Source organism: Fundulus heteroclitus, unplaced genomic scaffold (assembly GCF_011125445.2).
Source record: "Fundulus heteroclitus isolate FHET01 unplaced genomic scaffold, MU-UCD_Fhet_4.1 scaffold_70, whole genome shotgun sequence".
NCBI lineage: Eukaryota > Metazoa > Chordata > Actinopteri > Cyprinodontiformes > Fundulidae > Fundulus > Fundulus heteroclitus.
In genome coordinates, this window is record NW_023397143.1 from 1,644,646 (window position 1) to 1,662,565 (window position 17,920).

At 40.6% G+C, this 17,920-nt stretch overlaps 1 protein-coding gene across 3 annotated transcripts in view; it reads left to right on the forward strand.

Annotated features, from left to right (window-relative positions):
- The window catches only part of rc3h2 (ring finger and CCCH-type domains 2), a 38,002-nt gene extending 23,581 nt beyond the window's left edge, over positions 1-14,421 (forward strand). For 2 of the 3 annotated variants that reach the window (XM_021320764.2, XM_021320763.2), the window contains exons 12-20: positions 4-302; positions 3,225-3,371; positions 4,190-4,333; positions 6,274-6,444; positions 6,552-6,795; positions 6,986-7,070; positions 8,207-8,417; positions 9,103-9,266; positions 9,414-14,421. In XM_021320764.2, coding sequence (XP_021176439.2) covers positions 4-302; positions 3,225-3,371; positions 4,190-4,333; positions 6,274-6,444; positions 6,552-6,795; positions 6,986-7,070; positions 8,207-8,417; positions 9,103-9,266; positions 9,414-9,555 — 1,607 coding nt within the window. In that variant the 3' untranslated portion in view covers positions 9,556-14,421. The remainder of the gene's footprint in view (positions 1-3; positions 303-3,224; positions 3,372-4,189; positions 4,334-6,273; positions 6,445-6,551; positions 6,796-6,985; positions 7,071-8,206; positions 8,418-9,102; positions 9,267-9,413) is intronic. The other variant, XM_012871133.3, reaches the window with a different exon arrangement.
- Positions 14,422-17,920: the final 3,499 nt, after the last annotated feature.

Genomic DNA, 17,920 nt, shown 5'->3' on the forward strand with positions numbered 1-17,920 from the left:
CAGCAGGTTCCTACTATCCATCTAGTCTTCACCCGCCTCACAAACCGTGCATGGCCCGCTTCCTCCGCTCCTCCAACGTCCAGGAGTCCTCGCTGCCGCCTCCTGCCGGCGTTTCCTCTTACCCTAACGACCCACAGGCGCCTCACTCAGCCTCGTCCCCGTCTTCAGGCTTTGCCCCTAGAGATCAGATGGGACCCCCCGCCTTCCATCCACATCCGGGACAGGGTCAGTACGGACATCTGGGCCCTGCTCACGGTGTTTATGCTCCCCTCTATGACAGCAGGAGAGTATGGAGACCTCAGGTGAGACTTTATTTCTTAGATTCCTGTGCAAATATACTTGGCCACCTCTATTTTTTTTTTTCCATTTCTTGCCTCCAAGGAGCAAGGCCTTCTTGTAATCTTTTAAAGTGAGTTGTCTTCATCAGCAGAATTAAGGAAGTGCCAGGGATAAACGTCCTGTATCCTAAATGGACCAAACGTGTCTCGGATTTATTTACTGCGCCGCTTTCTTGGCCTTCATGTTATAATGGTTCCACCTCAGGTAGGACGTTCGCGGTATGCGAGTTTCCTCATGATCTTTTCTTAGAAATATGAGATCTTATCAGTTTCGGTCTCGCTGTGGAGGCGGAAAACAACAGTTTGCTCATCAGCTTCTCAGCAGCATGGGAGGATTCAGACTTAGGGTTTCTGTATAGATGCAGTAGCCATTCTGCACGGCCTTTTAGCAGCGCTGTGTGTATATCTGAGTGAGTCATAATGTGACTACTATAAAATTACACTATAAACCCAATGGACTTCTGCCGGCTTTCTTCTAGTCATCTCTAAATAGATTGAAAGAGCTTTTTTTTTGACGGCGGGACTAACACATTTTGAAGAGCTCCCAGCTCCGCTCGGTCACTCGGCAACCGTTATGCGCAATTTGGACGTGTGTGCAACTCTGCTCAGCTGGAAAACCTATTGCACATAGAGCCCAGCGCATGCCGATGCTGATCTGCAAAGGACTTGAGCACAGCGTTATGATGTGGGGGGGGGGGGGGGGGGGGGGATTGTTGAAGTATTTTTTAGAGATTCTTTCTATTTTGATTAGGGATGTTAGGAAGCGATTTGCTTCAGCATGCAGATGCGGACAGATGCGGGAGCATCTGTTGAGCAGCTGTAGAACAAAGCAGTTTTTCACATCCTTTTAGCAATTAATAGCATATATACGTTAGGCACTTATTTAGAAAACATTTCCCTCCAATGTTTAGACTCTGCTGCTTATTCCTCTTGTTGACCCAACTGTTTATTAATGAGCAGACGACATATGAGGTGGGGGTTTATTCCCCTAAAAATGCACATACCAGCCAACTATATGTTATTAAAATGAATACGACCAAACGCTTAACAGAGCTGTGAACCTGGAGCTCCTGATATAAACCAGCTTGACCGGCGTCAGGTTTGCACTTGTCTCCATTGAGGAGCTCCAGGGGTGAAGCTTTTTAACAGGTCCGCTCTTTCAAAGGCGATTCAACATGCCATTTTTAAAGATATTCAGCCTTGCCAGTGTTGTATAGTAACAATGTAAAAATACTTCACTACTGTACTTAAGTATATTTTGTAGTACTTTATACTTTTCTCGAGTATAAAATGTTTTGATAACTTTTACTTTTACTTCACTATATTTCTGAACTTAATTGCATACTTTCACTCCGATACATTTTCAATGTTTGGTTTAGTTAGTCGTTACAAAGAGAAAGAGAGACTCACGCACGCAAGTGTTTTGATCCCACCTACTGATTGACTGCGACAAAGTCGGGACGTGCCTGGGCTTGTTCATCACCCCCAACAGGATAAGAAGCTGGTTTAGTGGTAGGGCAGGTTAAATTAACCTTGTGGTATAGGTAAAGCATCTAATAGCAGAGAGTCCTAATTTTCTTAACTAAATTATGCCTGCAGGTGTATCTATTAGCGGGTTTACCACTTCCTGTAGGTTAACTAGACCTGGTTTATCACTTAACTATGTTCTTAGTATACACCCCCTGGTCTAAATTTTGCCTGCACTTGGTTGTGTACAATTTTAAAGTACATAGCACTGACCTTACTTATAGAAGGAAAACTTAAAGCTTACAAAAAGGTTGTATTTTTTGTCTAAACTTGGTCTAAATTTCTCCTGCACTTGGCTGTTTATATTATTTCAAGTGAATTTGACTTTTAAAGTTTACCAAAATCTTAAAATGTCATTCAAACCGCATTTGCTTTGTTTTACTTTTTACTTATACTTTTTATTACATGACTTGAGTACATTTATTTTTACAGTAATTTTCATACTTAAGTACAAGACATTTCAGATACTTTAAGACTTTTCAGGCTACCAGTCAGTGACTTGGACTTTTACCAAAGTCATATTTTGGAGAGGTACTTATACTTTTACTTGACTCCGAGATTTCAGTACTTTATACAACACTGAGCCTTGCACCTTTTGCATGTTTTCTTTTATTAATTTTTTATTCCCTCACCCATGTCTCAACGCCTACAAAGAAAACTCTAAGCACAGCTAAGCGGCCTCCGTGTTATTTCGGTTAACTTTTATAGGCAACGGTGGTGCAAGTTTGCAGCAGCATTGAATATTCAATAAATAATAAAGCAATACGTTTTAAGAGAAACCTCTTTTACATGTAGTGCTGTTTATCGTTCATGATCTTGCTGAAACTGTGCCATCACACATTCGTTTTTTTGGGAGGATGTGTGTGTGCAGAGTAAGATCCTTCGCGCGTGCAACAGTAATACGAACAAACATTGGTTCACTTCACATCTGAGAAAGCATGGCGGGTCCAAAGAGGAGTCTCAAAGCATTGGAGCATGGTTCTTTTTTGGGAACCTTTCAAAGAACCTGCAAAGATCTTCTGTCCTATTTTCAATGCAGTCTTAGTCTGGTCGGAAGGGGGCATTGAAAAGTGACAAAACAAATTCTGGTCAAAACGTATCTTTGCAAAGATCTCTGTTATGCGTCCACAGAACGGGTTTATCCCTTTACTTTAGGAGCTTTTGTTAAACGTTAAAAGGCCAAACAAAACCCCGGCTCATACGGCGCTGGTCCAAAGAAAAACCGTGAAAGCATTTCAGAGAACCTGGTGATCACGATCCCCTTAAAAGATTACCTTTTTGCCTCGCTCCTTGGAAACTTCGGTTGCAGCAACGCAGAACTTCATCACTCATCCACTGGTGTAATGATTACCCTCGCAGCTGTACCACAGAGAGGACGCCAGGAGCAACTCACTGCCTCCGGAGGTGCTGCACTCGTCCGTCTACCAGCCTCCACTCAGGGAGCGATTCAACTCTCTAGACAGCAACTACTGCTCTGGAGCGGAGCACCGCGCCGGGCTGCACAGGGTATGTTAAATAATTCACCTGATGGCCTGTATAAATCTTCACTGTGGACTGGCCACAGAGACGTGTGCTGGGTTTACAACAATCCACTGTGATTCCTGCTCCAAATGCATCCATTGTTGATACGGGCATGACGCTGGAACCGTTTGTTGTCGTTTTATTCTTATTTTAGCTATATTAGTTCATCAGTGCCTCTGTGTTTGATTCTTTATATTAAGATTCTTCATATCATAAATCATACAATCTGACCCCCCCCCTACGTTAACGCAGTGGGTCCTGCACAATGCGAGCAGTCTGCAGGATTCACTGGTGAGGCTGCGTTACTGTGTCGGTAAGAAGAGAAGTGAGTGGGTGAAGCAGAGAGACGAAATCTGGGTGAGAAGGGGGAGGACCACAGAGTAGGCCGAAGCCACGTGCTGCAGAAATGTGACTGAAAAGGAAAGGTAGAGATGAGCCGATATGTGGGTGTAAAGAAAAGAGAAAGCAAAAACAGGAAAAGAGAAAGTTGCTGTAAATCTGTTCACTGTCAGATTGTGATTAATTAATGATGGGCCATTAGGAAAAATCATTGCGCATTATGTTGCATGTTGGTTATTTTTAACGGAAAATAGCCAGAAAGAAAGTGCAATATCCTTTAATGCAACTTTAATCTAAACTTAAAATGCAGTTGAACAAAATATAGAGCTCCATAATGCATTGCATTGCATTGTTGTGCTGTCAACACGTTGAAATATGAGTTTCATTTCAATTATGCAAATATAAATCATCGGTTCTCTTTTATCTCCGTCCTGTGTTGCCTCTCTGATGTGTTGCTGCTTCAGGACTACGGACGGGTTCCCCTGGGATACGAGGATCTGTTTCGACGGAAGCAGGAACACTGGACTCACATCCACCACCACCACCACCACAATCCCAACAGACCCTCCCAGTCATCCCCCATCTTCACCGCTGATTTTGGAGCGGAGGTAAAATCCCAAAAGACCTCGGAAAAAAATGCATTTGATGAGTACGTAATGTGTTTCATGCACAAAACGATTCCCAAATGCGTGAGCGAGGGTGACCGCTGTCTTGGTCAAATATATGTACACTTCACTCAATTAAACGTGGTTGTGTTTAGCTTCTGTCACAGAAAGCGTACGCTTGCTGCTCCCCCCCCCCCCCCCCCCCCCCAATGCTACTTAAGAGGGAGGTGGTTGCCTAGCAACTGTGGAGGCAGATATCATAGCAATGCACGGTCCTGGCGTGTGTGTGTGGGTGTGTGTGCGTCTGTGAGAGAGCGGAGACTTCGCCGAGCAGTGACTCAGGCATTCGCCTGAACAAAGCTTTGTTTTACAGCTTTTTTTTTTTTTTTTTTTGCCGTAAAATGGAGCAGTTAATAAACCTAACACAGCTTTTCAAATGTCAGCTCAAATTAGCTTATTTAAATGGAGTGAAATCACAAGTCGAGTGGTCTCTGGTTGCTCGAAGGGGAAAAAAAAAGTTATTTGAACGTCGGTATTCATCTTAAATCTAATACAAATCATTGTGTGCTGCAGTTCTTTTCTCTTGTTTAGTTTCGCTTTAAAGTGCCCAACATTATTTAAAACTAGAAAAGAGAAAAACTTCCTCACATCAGAGTTTAGTAGATTGCGAATTGAAGGAAGTCTGCAAGAATAAATGTATTAGTTTTATTCCGTGTTTTTACACCGGTTCTGCTTTGTGAGACTTTTGTCTCCCCCCATCTGAAAGCAGGAGCAATTACACTTTTTAAAATAGAAATACAGAGACATTTCAAGACTTCTTAGATCATTTCTATCAGTTTAGATATACAGCACCTGTCAAAGGCGTTCATACTTCTCAAACTTTACATCATTTTTTCACGTAAAGACCACAAACTACAACAAATTTTACAGCTGTCTTATCTAACAGGCCAGTTCAAAGTAGATCATAATTGTAAAGTGGGAGGAAGACAGTTTATGGTTGTCTTTTACGTTTTTATTTCTTTTTTTTCTTTCTTTTTTTTTTTTACAAATAAAGATCTGAAAATTGCTTTGTGCTCTTGTATATTAGCCTCGAGTGAATACTTTTTAACACTTGTTCACAGTAATTACCGCTGCAAGTCTTTTGGGCTATGTCTCCACCAGATTTGCCATCTACGCTGTGAAATATTTGCCCTTTTCTGCTTAGCAAATTAGCACAAATCAGATTGGATGGGAATTATCTGTGAACATCAACTTTAAGCAGCTATATCTAAAAACAGACCTTGGCTAGAAGAAACTTTATAAATAAAACGTTGTTGTTGAGATGGGAGCTTTATATTTTCCCTCCAGTAACTGAAAAGACGAGTCTATGTTTCTCATGAACCCAAAGCAGAATGATAATAACACTATATGATTATTTATTTATCACAAGTCACACAGGTCTCACTATTTCATCACAATTATCCCGTATTTTCCTAAATATCATGCAGCTCTATTCTGTATGTTTATTAACTGTGCAGTTACCGTGCGTTTAAGTTGCATTGGATAAAATAGCTGAGCAAAATGTGTAACTCTGTCCATAAAATGTGACTGTTTTCCTGCTTTGGTAGTTCCCCCCAAACAGGAAGTTATTTGGCCCTCAGGCAATCCTGTTAGAAGCAGATATAATTATTTTACAAATCAAAGCTAACCAAGTGAAACCGTGTCAGTCCTCTCTGTCAAGGGGATATTTTTAAAAAGTGTTTTTTTTTTTTTTAGCTTTGCAAACGTTTCTTCCATGGCTTTGAGATCGTTGTTGTTGTTTTTTTTTCCTGTAATCCTTGAAGTCTTTGAAGTACGAACATTTGCAAACCTCTTTGGTTTTATTTGTGGATGAGGCTTGTCCTCTTGTTGAATGAATAAAAGTATATGTGATGTTCTTTTCTCTCTCTCTCTCTCCCCTATAGCATGTGGAAAGCGGTGGAGGTCCGTGCATGGGATGCAGGTTCAGGGGCGAGGAGAGTTTGACGCGTTACTCTCCGTGGTCCTGCGGTACCGCCGGGCCCAGCCTCAGCCCCTTTGAGCCTGAACCACTCAAACCCGCCCAAGCTCACTCTCATTCCCACTCGGAGCGTCCGGTTAGATTTTACTTCACATTACGGAAAGCTGATGCAATGCATCCAACTAAAATCTACACTTGAACACTGACTTGTGAGATTTTTTTTTCCTGTGTTTGTTTGTGCAGGAGCTAGACTGTGGCGAGGGGGGACAGGGCGTTGTTAGCGGCGCCGAGAAGCGATGGCTGCACTCGTTGGATCACTACCGACGTCTGAAAGACGAAGATCCGATTATTCCCTTCAGTGAGGCGCCTATCATCTCCAAGTGGGGTGCCATCTCCAGGGCGTCCCGCACAGGCTACCATACCACCGACCCTGTCCAGGCTACGGCCTGCCAGGGCAGCGCCAGCACCACAGCGATAAACTTCAAAGGTGGGGAGAGTTATCAAAAGAAAACGATTTGGTTTATCTCTTTATTATGTGATTAAGTGTTGCGTTTATCTGGGTAAATAGAGGCTGCCAGTGGTTTTAAGCTGCTTCATGTACTACTGGCTACATATTTTACACATGCAGATTTTATCGGGACATTTCTTCTGATTTCCATTATTTTCCGTTCTTACAGATTACAACCACCACTTTGATCACAGCGACTATCGGTGGCGCTCCAGAGGGTCGGACTCCTCCAGCAACTCCAGTTTCCTTGAAAGGTATGACATCCCCAACATTTCAGCAGTATCGCCAGCTACTCTGCCAGAGAAAACAATATTCTGGATTGGTTTTATGCAAACGTCTCCACACACACACACCCCGAGGCCTAATCTGGGGAAATCAGATCGCGGTCTTGTTTTTGGAATATAAACCCCCTAGTTCAGAGGCAACCTCTGATAAAAAGAACCGTGAGAAGATGGTCACAGGAAGCTAAAGACGGGTTGATATCAGGCTACAGACTGGGATGCACTGTGCCAGCCGCTTGAATGGGACATCAATGCAACGACTGTGCGACTGACTATAGAAACGTCTATGTGGATAACACCAACCCCACCAGAATAGTGAGATACTTCCCCAGTAACCAACCCTGGATCACCAGTAACATAAAGGGACTGCTAAACAAGAAAAAAAAAAAACCTTCAGGGGAGGAATTATAAAGGACTATGCAAACTTAGACGGCAATGAACGCTAAAAGAAGAAGCTGGAGAGCAAGCTCCAGCAAAACAATGCCAGAGATGTGTTTCTTATTCACCTCACTCCTCTTTGGTGTGCATGGTGAACGCTCAATGAGAAAACATAAAGCTAAAGTTTGCATCGAATTGGCAGTGTCCCGATTCTGTACGTAAACTGATTGTAGTTGTTAGTGAGATAAATACCTGGAAAGACTATGCAGTATCAATCAATCAATCAATCAATCAATCAATCAATCAATCAATCAATCAATCAATCAAAATGTATTTAAATGGCACTTTACAACAACCAGCAGGTGTCCAAAGTGCTTAACAAAATGAGTAAAAGCACAACATACAATAGAAAGAGAGAGAACATAGAAAACAATAAAATCTAAAAGGTTACAAAGAAACAAAAGAATGAAATTGTCAGACCACTGCTACGTATTAAAAGCCAGCCTGAGCCAGGCCAAGCTGTAGCAGTTACAAAAGAAGGGACATCCAGCGTGGAAAACAAGTTTCTGTGCAAGTTGTAATGACTTACTGAACAAGGGAGCAACCAAACGGGCTCACTAACTGACTATACTGACGCCAAACGGGTTCTTCCTAAAAACTTACCAAAGGAAAGAATACTTTTTGTGGGGGAGGGTGAAAATTGATAATGTTTGTTCATTATTTCACCTTAGTGAGCATCTTTGTCCGTCTGAGCTGAATGGCCGACGATCTTCAATAAGCAGCGGGGAGAAAATTGCGTCGGACCACCTGCAAGCCCATCAGACAACCTTCAGCCGGGATCAGAACCGAGCGGAAAGTGAATCCGAAACGGATCGAGACATCGAGCTGGAACTGCGAGCACTGGACATGGAAGATTCAGAGCACCACGGGCTCAAGTCTCAGGTTAGTTTGGCTATTTAGTCTGATGGAAATTAGCCTATTACCTAGAGCTCGGACATAGTGCTAAAATAATTTACCTGCAAACCCACGGCAGTCCACCTAAACTGATAGGCTAGAATAGTAGTCAAAGAAGCTATAGTAACTCTGGGGGAGCTGCCGAGATCCACAGCTCAGGTTTACGAATCTATCTACAGGTCAGTTATTAATCACGCACTCCACAAATGCAACCTTTATGGAGGAGTGCCAGGAAGATTTCCCACCAGAAAATAGCCGAGACGTTTGCAAGTCAAATAGAAGAGACATGTGGCTGACACGTAAACTGTTATCAGTGATAGAAAACTAACACTGTAAATTATTCTGAACACAACCCCACCCTGAGCCCCCCCATAAACAAAAATGCAGAAAACTACATAAAACCCAGAACGTCAGTCAGTGACAAATGCTGTAACCGTAGACTCTAATGTTTATTGGAATATCAGAAATGTCTTATCACTTTTATTGAATAAAGTTATATCACAAAATATATTGATATTGAATTATTGTCCACCCCTAGTTTGGATCGAGGCAAAAAAAATGACGTTGAAATAGTGTGAATACTTTTTGAAGTATTGTTTATAACGTGATCAATGTATGTTATTTTTTTTTTAAGTGAAATTGAAATGAAATCTTTGCCGTCTTTGCCTCTTAGGACTGTTTAGATCTGTCCAGCCCTCAGTCTCAGGATGCCTCCCACCTCCTCCCGCCTCCCTGCTCATCTCCTCTCTGCTCCTCCCCTGTAGAGGAGCACACCCAGTCAGAAAGTCTCCTGACAGAGAAAATGGATGCTCTCCATCTAAAAAAGATGGCCTTCAGGTAAAATACCCACAGCGCTGCTCTCCAGGGACATACTAGAATAACGAGGAAATGACCTACAGTCGGCCTAAAGCTGTTTTAATCCTTCTCCTCCCTTCTTTTGTTCAATTGTGCATTTTATTTGTAATTTTTTTTTTGGCTTTCTAGGAAATCTCTATCCCCTTTAGGGCTGGGACCAGGAGGTCTGGGCATCAGGAAGCTTGTACTACGAACCGGACCTTCTCAGCTGGGCGACGCCTCCCCCAGGGCTCATCCCGAAACGCCTGGGACGGAGATGCTGCTCAATTGAAGCTGAAGGAACACTCGATGTGACCTGAATGAAACTGGAGCTGAATCCCTTCTTCTCAAACCGCCACCTTCAACAACAGAGAATCTTTTTATTTTTTTTCACCCATTCGAAAAAGGTGAAGGTGTCGTTTGGCATCTAACCAATCACCTTAGAGAACCTTCAACAGGCCTTTGACATCCAGTGAATTAAGTGGCTGAAGACGATTGTCTTCCAGAGCTCCACTTGCGTACTAAGATACTTCATTGATTTACAGAATATCCAACAACGCATCGTTTTTCTTAGCACATTTCTCAATGTGTGGTTGCTTTTTTTTTTTTTAGTGTGTGCCTTTTGAAGAATTACTTCCTGTAAAAGCAGACATCCATGAGTATTTAAGATCTGTATAGCTGCCTGCAGGATTATTTATTCTCTTTTTTTAAATCTTGAAACGTCGTTCAGTTATTTTCTGCCTTTTATTTCTCTGTATTTTCCGTAATATCTTGTGTTTGCTCTGTATGGGCAGCTTCGAGTGGGTCACAGCTTTATGGCATTTGTAAAAGTGGAACATTTTGCGATGTCATTTTTTTTTTTCACATCTTTAGGGTGTATGTTTTTGTTCCCACACTATGCCTTATTTCAGAGAAAGGGATAGAGAAACATTCAGATATGTGCTGCCAGACTGACCACTTCAGGTGATCCTGACTGATCTATAACAATTAGAAAACCAGTTTTATTTCCCTTTGAGATCAATAAAAGGTAACTGAGCAAATAGAAAACACTTAAACTCTTATCTCAGCATACAAATCTGCAGAAAGGGGTTTTCTTTATCAGTTTCCGCTTACTCAAAGTATCCGATTCAGCTCAGCAACCAGTGTGTCATTACATCTGTAGTTTTTAGCCTGCGGGTTTGAGAGAATAGACATAACTCTCTGACTCCTTTGAAAATTAGTGGTTGGACTTCAACAAGAACTTGAACGACCGTTTGGCGGAAATGGAGATTTAAAATAATATAAACCCTTTTTATGAATCAGAAGTCCTTTTGTATGGACCTCTGACTGTCCTAGGACACGGTCCCCGTCGTAAACCCTATTTGCATTTTGTCTTGGATGATTTTAAGTCTCGTAAGTTCTTTTAAAGCCTGCTTATTTATTTTTATTCATAGTAGACATTCTTTATTATACTTTATTTTGTTGTTTAGCATTTCTGCATTCGTGAACAAAGGAATTGGTTTGTTTTCGGAGCACAAATTATGTTTTTAAGTACCTATTACACAGTCATATGCACAAAGAAAGTGTGTAAAAGTTCCCATTCACACACAGTAGTGTAAAAAAAAAGTGGCCTTTCTTTCCTTGGTTTTGTTCAAATCAAACTCCCTATAAAAGCTTTTGTTTGACTCATAAGATGATTTAAAAAAAATATGGAGTATTTTGTATGCCAGTCCAGTCCTTTATATCTGCTGACTGTATAATAGTCACAATTTGGGCTGGATGTTCAAAGGTGAAGTCACCAAAAAAGGGAAATAACCTGTTGTTTATTCAAGCTAATTCACTGTTTAACTTTTCAAAAACCTTTGGATTATTATTTTTTCATTTGTTTTAGCAACGCTAACTTCTGTGAAGTTGTATGTTGAGATATTTTTGTATTGGGATCTTTCTTTCTTGTGTTTGCTCTCTTGTCGATTGCTGGCCTTGAGGTCAGTTCTCTGTGATCCGCTACACTGGAGTTAATGGATCATTTTCAAACACCAGGACTCCCTCAAGTTTGTTTCAGTCATTTTGGATGAGAATTTAGTGAAATCATGCTAGAAACCTTTCAGGCTTTGGTGGTAATTTCCTCTTAATTTTATTCACATTTACAGTGCGGGGTCAGACGTTTACATACAGTTCACTCTTAACTCACAGATTTACTCTTATTGATGCAGTTCAAGAGTTTGTTTTGATGCCGATTCATCTAAAAAACATTAAGGAGTCATAAAACAACAATTTGGTGCATATGTTTACATATAGTTCAGATTTTTCCAAAACCACACAAGTTCAAAATGGCTTGGACGATACATTTCCCTTAGCAAGTTGTCAGTCAGGTCTGGGTATAACCGCTGTCTATTTGGCCTTTTTTAAATTATTTTTCTGGGTTTTATATGGCGGTAGTGGCTCATTTTTTACAAAGTAGGCTGACAGGAAAGGGGGTTTGAGAGAGGGGGGGGGAGACATGCGGTAAAGGGCCTCAGGCCAGAAACTAAGGACTAAGGTCTCTGTATATGGGTCGTGCTCACTACCCCTGCGCTATCAGAGCACGCCATTTGGCCTTTCTCATAAGAAAATGTGGAGTTAATTTTGAATTTGCTGGTTTTTAGGCACTGACTCAGCCCAGAAGCTTAATATCAGCCGGCTCTATCCATTTCAAAACCAGCTTTAATGCACGTTTAGGATTAGTATATCCTGTGTCTCAAGCTTCGCTCACCTGACTCAAAATGTTAGCTCAGACAAACAGAAATCGAATAGGTTGTTCCAGAACCATCAAGACATTTTAGATTAACATAGACTGAGCGGCTGCTGACCAAGCATGCCATCCGTCAAACATGGTGGTGGCAGGATTATGCTAAGGGTCTGTTTTGATGTGTCACACAAAGGGGTTAAAATGATGATTCCTGATTTTTTTTCTCCAACTCATTACAAATCAGGAAGTTGGACAAAATTGTTTCAGCAGGACCATGATCCCAAACACTCGTCAGAGCTTCAAGCGGTTCTGCGATGGATATAGCAGGCTAACGTTTAAACCCTACTAACAGTTTGTGGACTTTGCTTGAAAAGCCAAACCACTGGCAGGAAACCGAGCATTTTATATGAGCTTATTCATTTCTGATAAGAACAGTTGTCACCTTTCCAGCTGGAGTTAAGCCAAGACCTTGTTATCGTCTAGAAAAAGAGTGTGTTGGCGCCCTTATATTAGCGGGTGTGTTTATAGTTGAGCCTAACTAGAATTTTAAACCTCTTTCACTCAGAGAGAATCTTAAATGAATACAAACTTTTGTCTGTATTTTTTTTTTTTTTTTTAACTCATCAAAGTTTAAGAAATGCTTAATTAAAACCCCAAAATCAATGACGTTTATGCCGATGATGAATTTTGATGTTGCGACTGACACTTTAGGTGCACTTGCGCCGTGTTTATTAAGTTTTAAAATGAAGGCCAGGAGACCGGGTTTTTTTTTTCTCCCCCCTCTTCTGTCATGGTTACTTTACCAAACAGTTTCCTTTTTGAACTTTGCCTCGTGCGGTTAATTGCTGACCGCGAAAGACGAGGGCTGGCGCAGACGACCTAGCTGCGCCATTTTAAACAAGCTCGGCTAGCTGCTGCGGCCCCTCAGCTTCTGTTTACAACTTCTCCTTTGAAGTCACGTAACGTTAAGTGCCATGTTGTGTATAGTACAATCAGTCCCTGCAATCCTCTGACGGCTCGTCGTAACTCCTTACACAGAAACTGTGTGAGGAGCCTCGGTGACACGGCCCTCTCGTGGTTCTGCTGTGAGCCGTCGGAGGAGATTTGAACCTTCATCTATGCGTCACTCAGGGAGTCCTTCAGTTGGCTTTTTCTACAGGCGCGTGATTGATCCTTTCACCCAAAGCTTATTTTTGGTAATGAAGTGTTAATGATGTTAGTAGCAATGTTTACTTTGCTGGCGTTTTCCTTTTTTTTTTTTTTTCCCCCACCTCTCAGTATCAATATTAGCTCTGCTCTGAGTGTCACGAAAAAAAAAGGGCTGGGCACATATTGGACTGTTTGTGAAGGAGTTCTCATGAGTTTTCAGTCAAAGTGTTTGTTTATGAAGTATCCATGGAGCCCTGCGTCCCGCGACATGCATGCTACACGGCCCCTCTTGTGATTGCAGGGGAGCACCGATGATTCTGTAGTTGTGATACAACACACCCGGCGCTGTTAAGAGTTCTGCACATGCCCACTGTGTGGCCACGTCAAGTGCTGAAGTTGGCTTGCAGCGTCTTTTATTTGCTTGCTCGGAAAATTTTAATATCTGCGACTTGATTATTATTCTTGATATTATAACCACATTTGGTTGTTGTGTTATTTTCCCCCTTCTTGATATGTTTTGAAGTTTGCTCATTTTGGTTAAATGTATGGATTTCCCGTAACGTTTTTCTAAAATCAGACAAAGCGTCTGAATATTCTAGATTATAGGGGTGGGGTGGGGGGGAGACAAAAATCTTGTTCGTTGATTGTGAAACATGATGAACTAATGTTTTAAGTATTCATGTCTGTATTAGACATTTTATTTGCAAAATCTATTGTTCGATTGAAATGTAAATGAATTTTTTAAGAGATGGTACACATCCGTCATTGTACACAGTCTGGCACCATCATTAGATGGACTTGTAGTGTTGACGCTCATTTCTACAGCCTGTGAAAATCAGATCTATTTAAATGTTCCAAAAACCTTGGGGCAGTTGTGTAATGTCTCGAAAACCGGGAAGATCCGAAGAGCCGATCCTTCTGAGACGGAACCTCTTAAAGTGTCCCAAAAATGAATAATACTGTTATGTATTCCATTTATTTCCTCGGAAATATCGCATTGTGAAAGGTTTCCCTTTTACTTACTGTATTTGTAATGCAGACCTTGAGTGAAGTCTAATCCTCTGGTGGTGATGATGATTTATGTGCTATTAATAATAGATGGAGCAGTCCGCGTATTGTTTTACTGACTGATTGATTATTCGGCGTGTTTTCTGCCTTGTTCAGCAGCATTGCACTGACCTACAGAGAGACTGGCTGAGCAGGAAAGCACTCCTGTGTTGCACTGAGAGACTGGGTTATAATAAGGAGCATTAGCGTATATGAAACTGCATGCTTTAATAAACTGAGAGCTGTTAGACGCTTGTGTGTGTCTGTATTGGTTTTATTCTGGCCTTTTAAAAGTGGACATTTTATACAACAGGAGTAATTGATACGTTTTCTTAAGGGAGTGCCCTCATGAATGACCTTTTTCTTACTTTGTTATGATTTACAGGTTAAAATAAAAAGATGGACTTTTTACACTAGTCTTAAACCTGACTGTATGTTTTGCAGGAGAAGTTTAATGCAAGAAGACTTCATCAAGTGAATGTCAAGAAAATTAAAACCAGAAACTTCTGTGACATCATGCCGAGCATTCATACAGTTTTTTGCACACCCATTGAAGGTGTAAGAAAAGATTTAAAAATATACAGTTCTACATACATACCATTAATATGCCAGCAATATTAGTGATGCCGGTAAAAAACCTTTCAGTCCTTCCATCCTAACAAAACCTACTATAGAGACTTGTACTTCCGTCAGCTGAGACTAAAATTAGCTTTTTCTAAGCAAGTGGTCCTGTGTAAAAAACACACCTTTGTTCATTGTTTAGTACTCAAAATGTCATGCTGTGGGCTTGTTTCTCTTGAAAAAGCTAGATGAACCCTGTTAGAGTGCAGGGCATCAAGAAATATTTGACGTTTTAGATAGAAATCTGGGGAGCTCTATTAGCAAATTGACAATTGATTGTCAATGGTTCTCTGGCAGAATAATGATCCAAAACTCGTTGCCAAATTCACACAGAAAGGCTGGATCTTATGACGACCAGTGGGGGGCGCTAAAGAGAGGACCAAGTACTCTGCAGGAACTCAAGAGACTACTCAAAGGGGAATAGTCAAAGGTCTGTATCTGTTTAACCTTCTGAAAATACTTAGACTAAATGCTGCTCTATTGGCAAAAAGAGGTTGCACAACACAACGTAATGTAGAAATTATAGTGGCACTAGTTATTTAAAATATGTTTTTTCATTCACATAAGATTATTTCACCCACTGAAGGTCAGACTTTTTGCCCATTTTGTCAGTGTGAGGTTATTTTACTGCCATAAAATAGTAATTTATTCTAAGGTTTTTAGCACATCTTTAGAGGAGGATGACAACAAATTTGTCCACATCTGTATTGAGCAGTGATAATATACACCTCTTAAAAAATTTGAAAGAACACACATCTGTTCTAATCCACACTGATATAAGATGAACAAACGTATGCCACATCATTTGATGAAAGTGATCAACCCACAGAGGGCTTCATTCGAAGTCACAGAGAAAGTGAAACAGAAAAACTGATGCGGTCGGCTGGGCCAGTTTGCTGAAAATGTTATTTCAGTAACTCAAAATGGAACTCAATAATTAGTATGGCCCCCACATGCTTGTATATGCATGCCTGACAACATAGGAGCACGCTCCTTTTCAGATGATGAATGGTGTCCTGAGGTATCTACTCCAAGATCCTTTCTTTCTCCTGGAATCTCCTCCATGCCCTTCAAACTGTGGTGGGAGACACCTTGTAAACCTTCTAGCAATGGCACGTACTAATGTGCAAAACTATTGAAAAGCAGTCAAAAATAAATTAAGGAGGGTAAAAAAAGTATCTGGCCTTCATCTGCAAAACCATTCGTGTTTTTGGGGGGTTGTCTCATCGTTGCCCCTTTAGTGCCCCTGTTGTTGATTTCACCATTACCAGAACAGCTGGCACTGATTAACAACCCCCTCTGCTACTGACCTGACCAGATCAATGTTGTATAAGTTTAACTGACAGGACATTATTCTTTGATTGAAAAGTGTGTTAACTGCATGTTTTGTTTAGTATTATCAGCCAAAGCCAGACCTGATTACCATCGGATCTGTAAAATCAAGTATTTACTTACGTTGTAAGTGTCCAACAGTATGAGACAGGCTCAAATATTTTAAAAAGCAACTCATTTAGTCCTGATTTTAAGACATTCAACAAGAAATGATAAATTAATTCTATATTTCTTTAAACATTTGCTGGTTCTGGAAATGATGGATCCATTCACTCTGCTCTATACCACAGCCATCGGTTTAGGACCTTTAAGGCCAAAGGGCATTTGGGTTGCAATGATTCAAAGCACTTAGGCATATCCACCTCTTAATGTCTGAAAAGACAAAACAAAATAGAGCTTTCCAGTTAAAATCCAGACTTAATCCGGTTGAGATGGTGTGGCCTGACCCCAAACAGGCTGTTTATTGTTTTGAAAAAACTTCCAATCAGCTAAATTTAAACAATTCTGGAAAAAAAGAGTGGCCCAAACTTCATGTATAGCAATTTAAAAGATTCATTTCCAATAACTGGGCACGCTTGAAGTCAGTTGTTCCAGCTAAGGTTGACACAACTGGTTCTGATAGGGAGTGAATACTGGTTTGGATGACTTGTTTTTCAAAACATGAAATCATCATCTAAACAATTTCCTGTGTATGAATATGTGTCTGGTATTAAATCGTGTTGAATGTTCTTAGCGAAATAGAAAATTCTATAATCGGACACTTTTTTCACTCCTCTGTACACACAGGGCAGACAGAGATGAGATCATGTAAAGGAGGAGCAATTACAGGAGCATATTGTTTTCTCTGAAGATATTAACTTAAAACTTGAAAAAAAAAATGCTTTGAAAATAAAGGGACACCTAAAAAAAAATCACAACAGTTCCTACTAAGCTTTGAAAAGTTTGGAGAATATTTGATATCATGGATTTTTAGTGAAGACGAGTAGGAAAAACTAAAAACTTTCCATACGTGATGGAACATAACAGACTCATCCAAGTGAAGGAAACCCAATAAGATACAAAGAAAATCCAAATATAACAGAACTTAACTGCTAGACTAAGTCTTCCTGATAAACCTTTTTAAGTATTGATAAACAGATCAATTCATCACATGACGTCAGTTTATTTATTATTTATGAATGGAAGACATGTTTTCTCAGTGTTCAGATGCTTGACAGCAGGAACATTTTCCAGCATATAATAATAATAATCTAAAGATTATTATTCACATAGCTACACGAGAGATTCTTTATTGACCAGAAATTTTCATTTAAGTCATCTGACATAGGTGTGGTAAAAACAATCCCCTCTGCATAACACATAACAGGAAAGTAACACAATACTTCCAGTTTAAGGCAAAAGCAACAAATGTTTATAAAGAATGACAACATATCTCCCCCTAAAAATTTATTCAACAGTAATCTATTTCTGGAATCTGTCTGTGAGGTTGCCACTAATTAATTAAAAAAAAGTTCCCTCTCCTGTCACTTGAGTGTAATATGTTTACTGGAAGAATGTTGTACAGAATTAAACTTCCTCCACGTCTCACCAAACAACAAGCTCCTTACCGGCTGGACAGGAACGGCCAGCATGAACACAACTCAAGGTGAACGGGGTGTGAACAAACAGCACCGTGTTGTGATTTGGCGACAGCGGAAAAAATAGAGGCTGTTTCACTTTACCATCTAACGACAACTGAATAAATCCTATATGCAAGTTATTCCTTCTTTTTTTTTTTTTAAATGTTCAACAATACAATGTA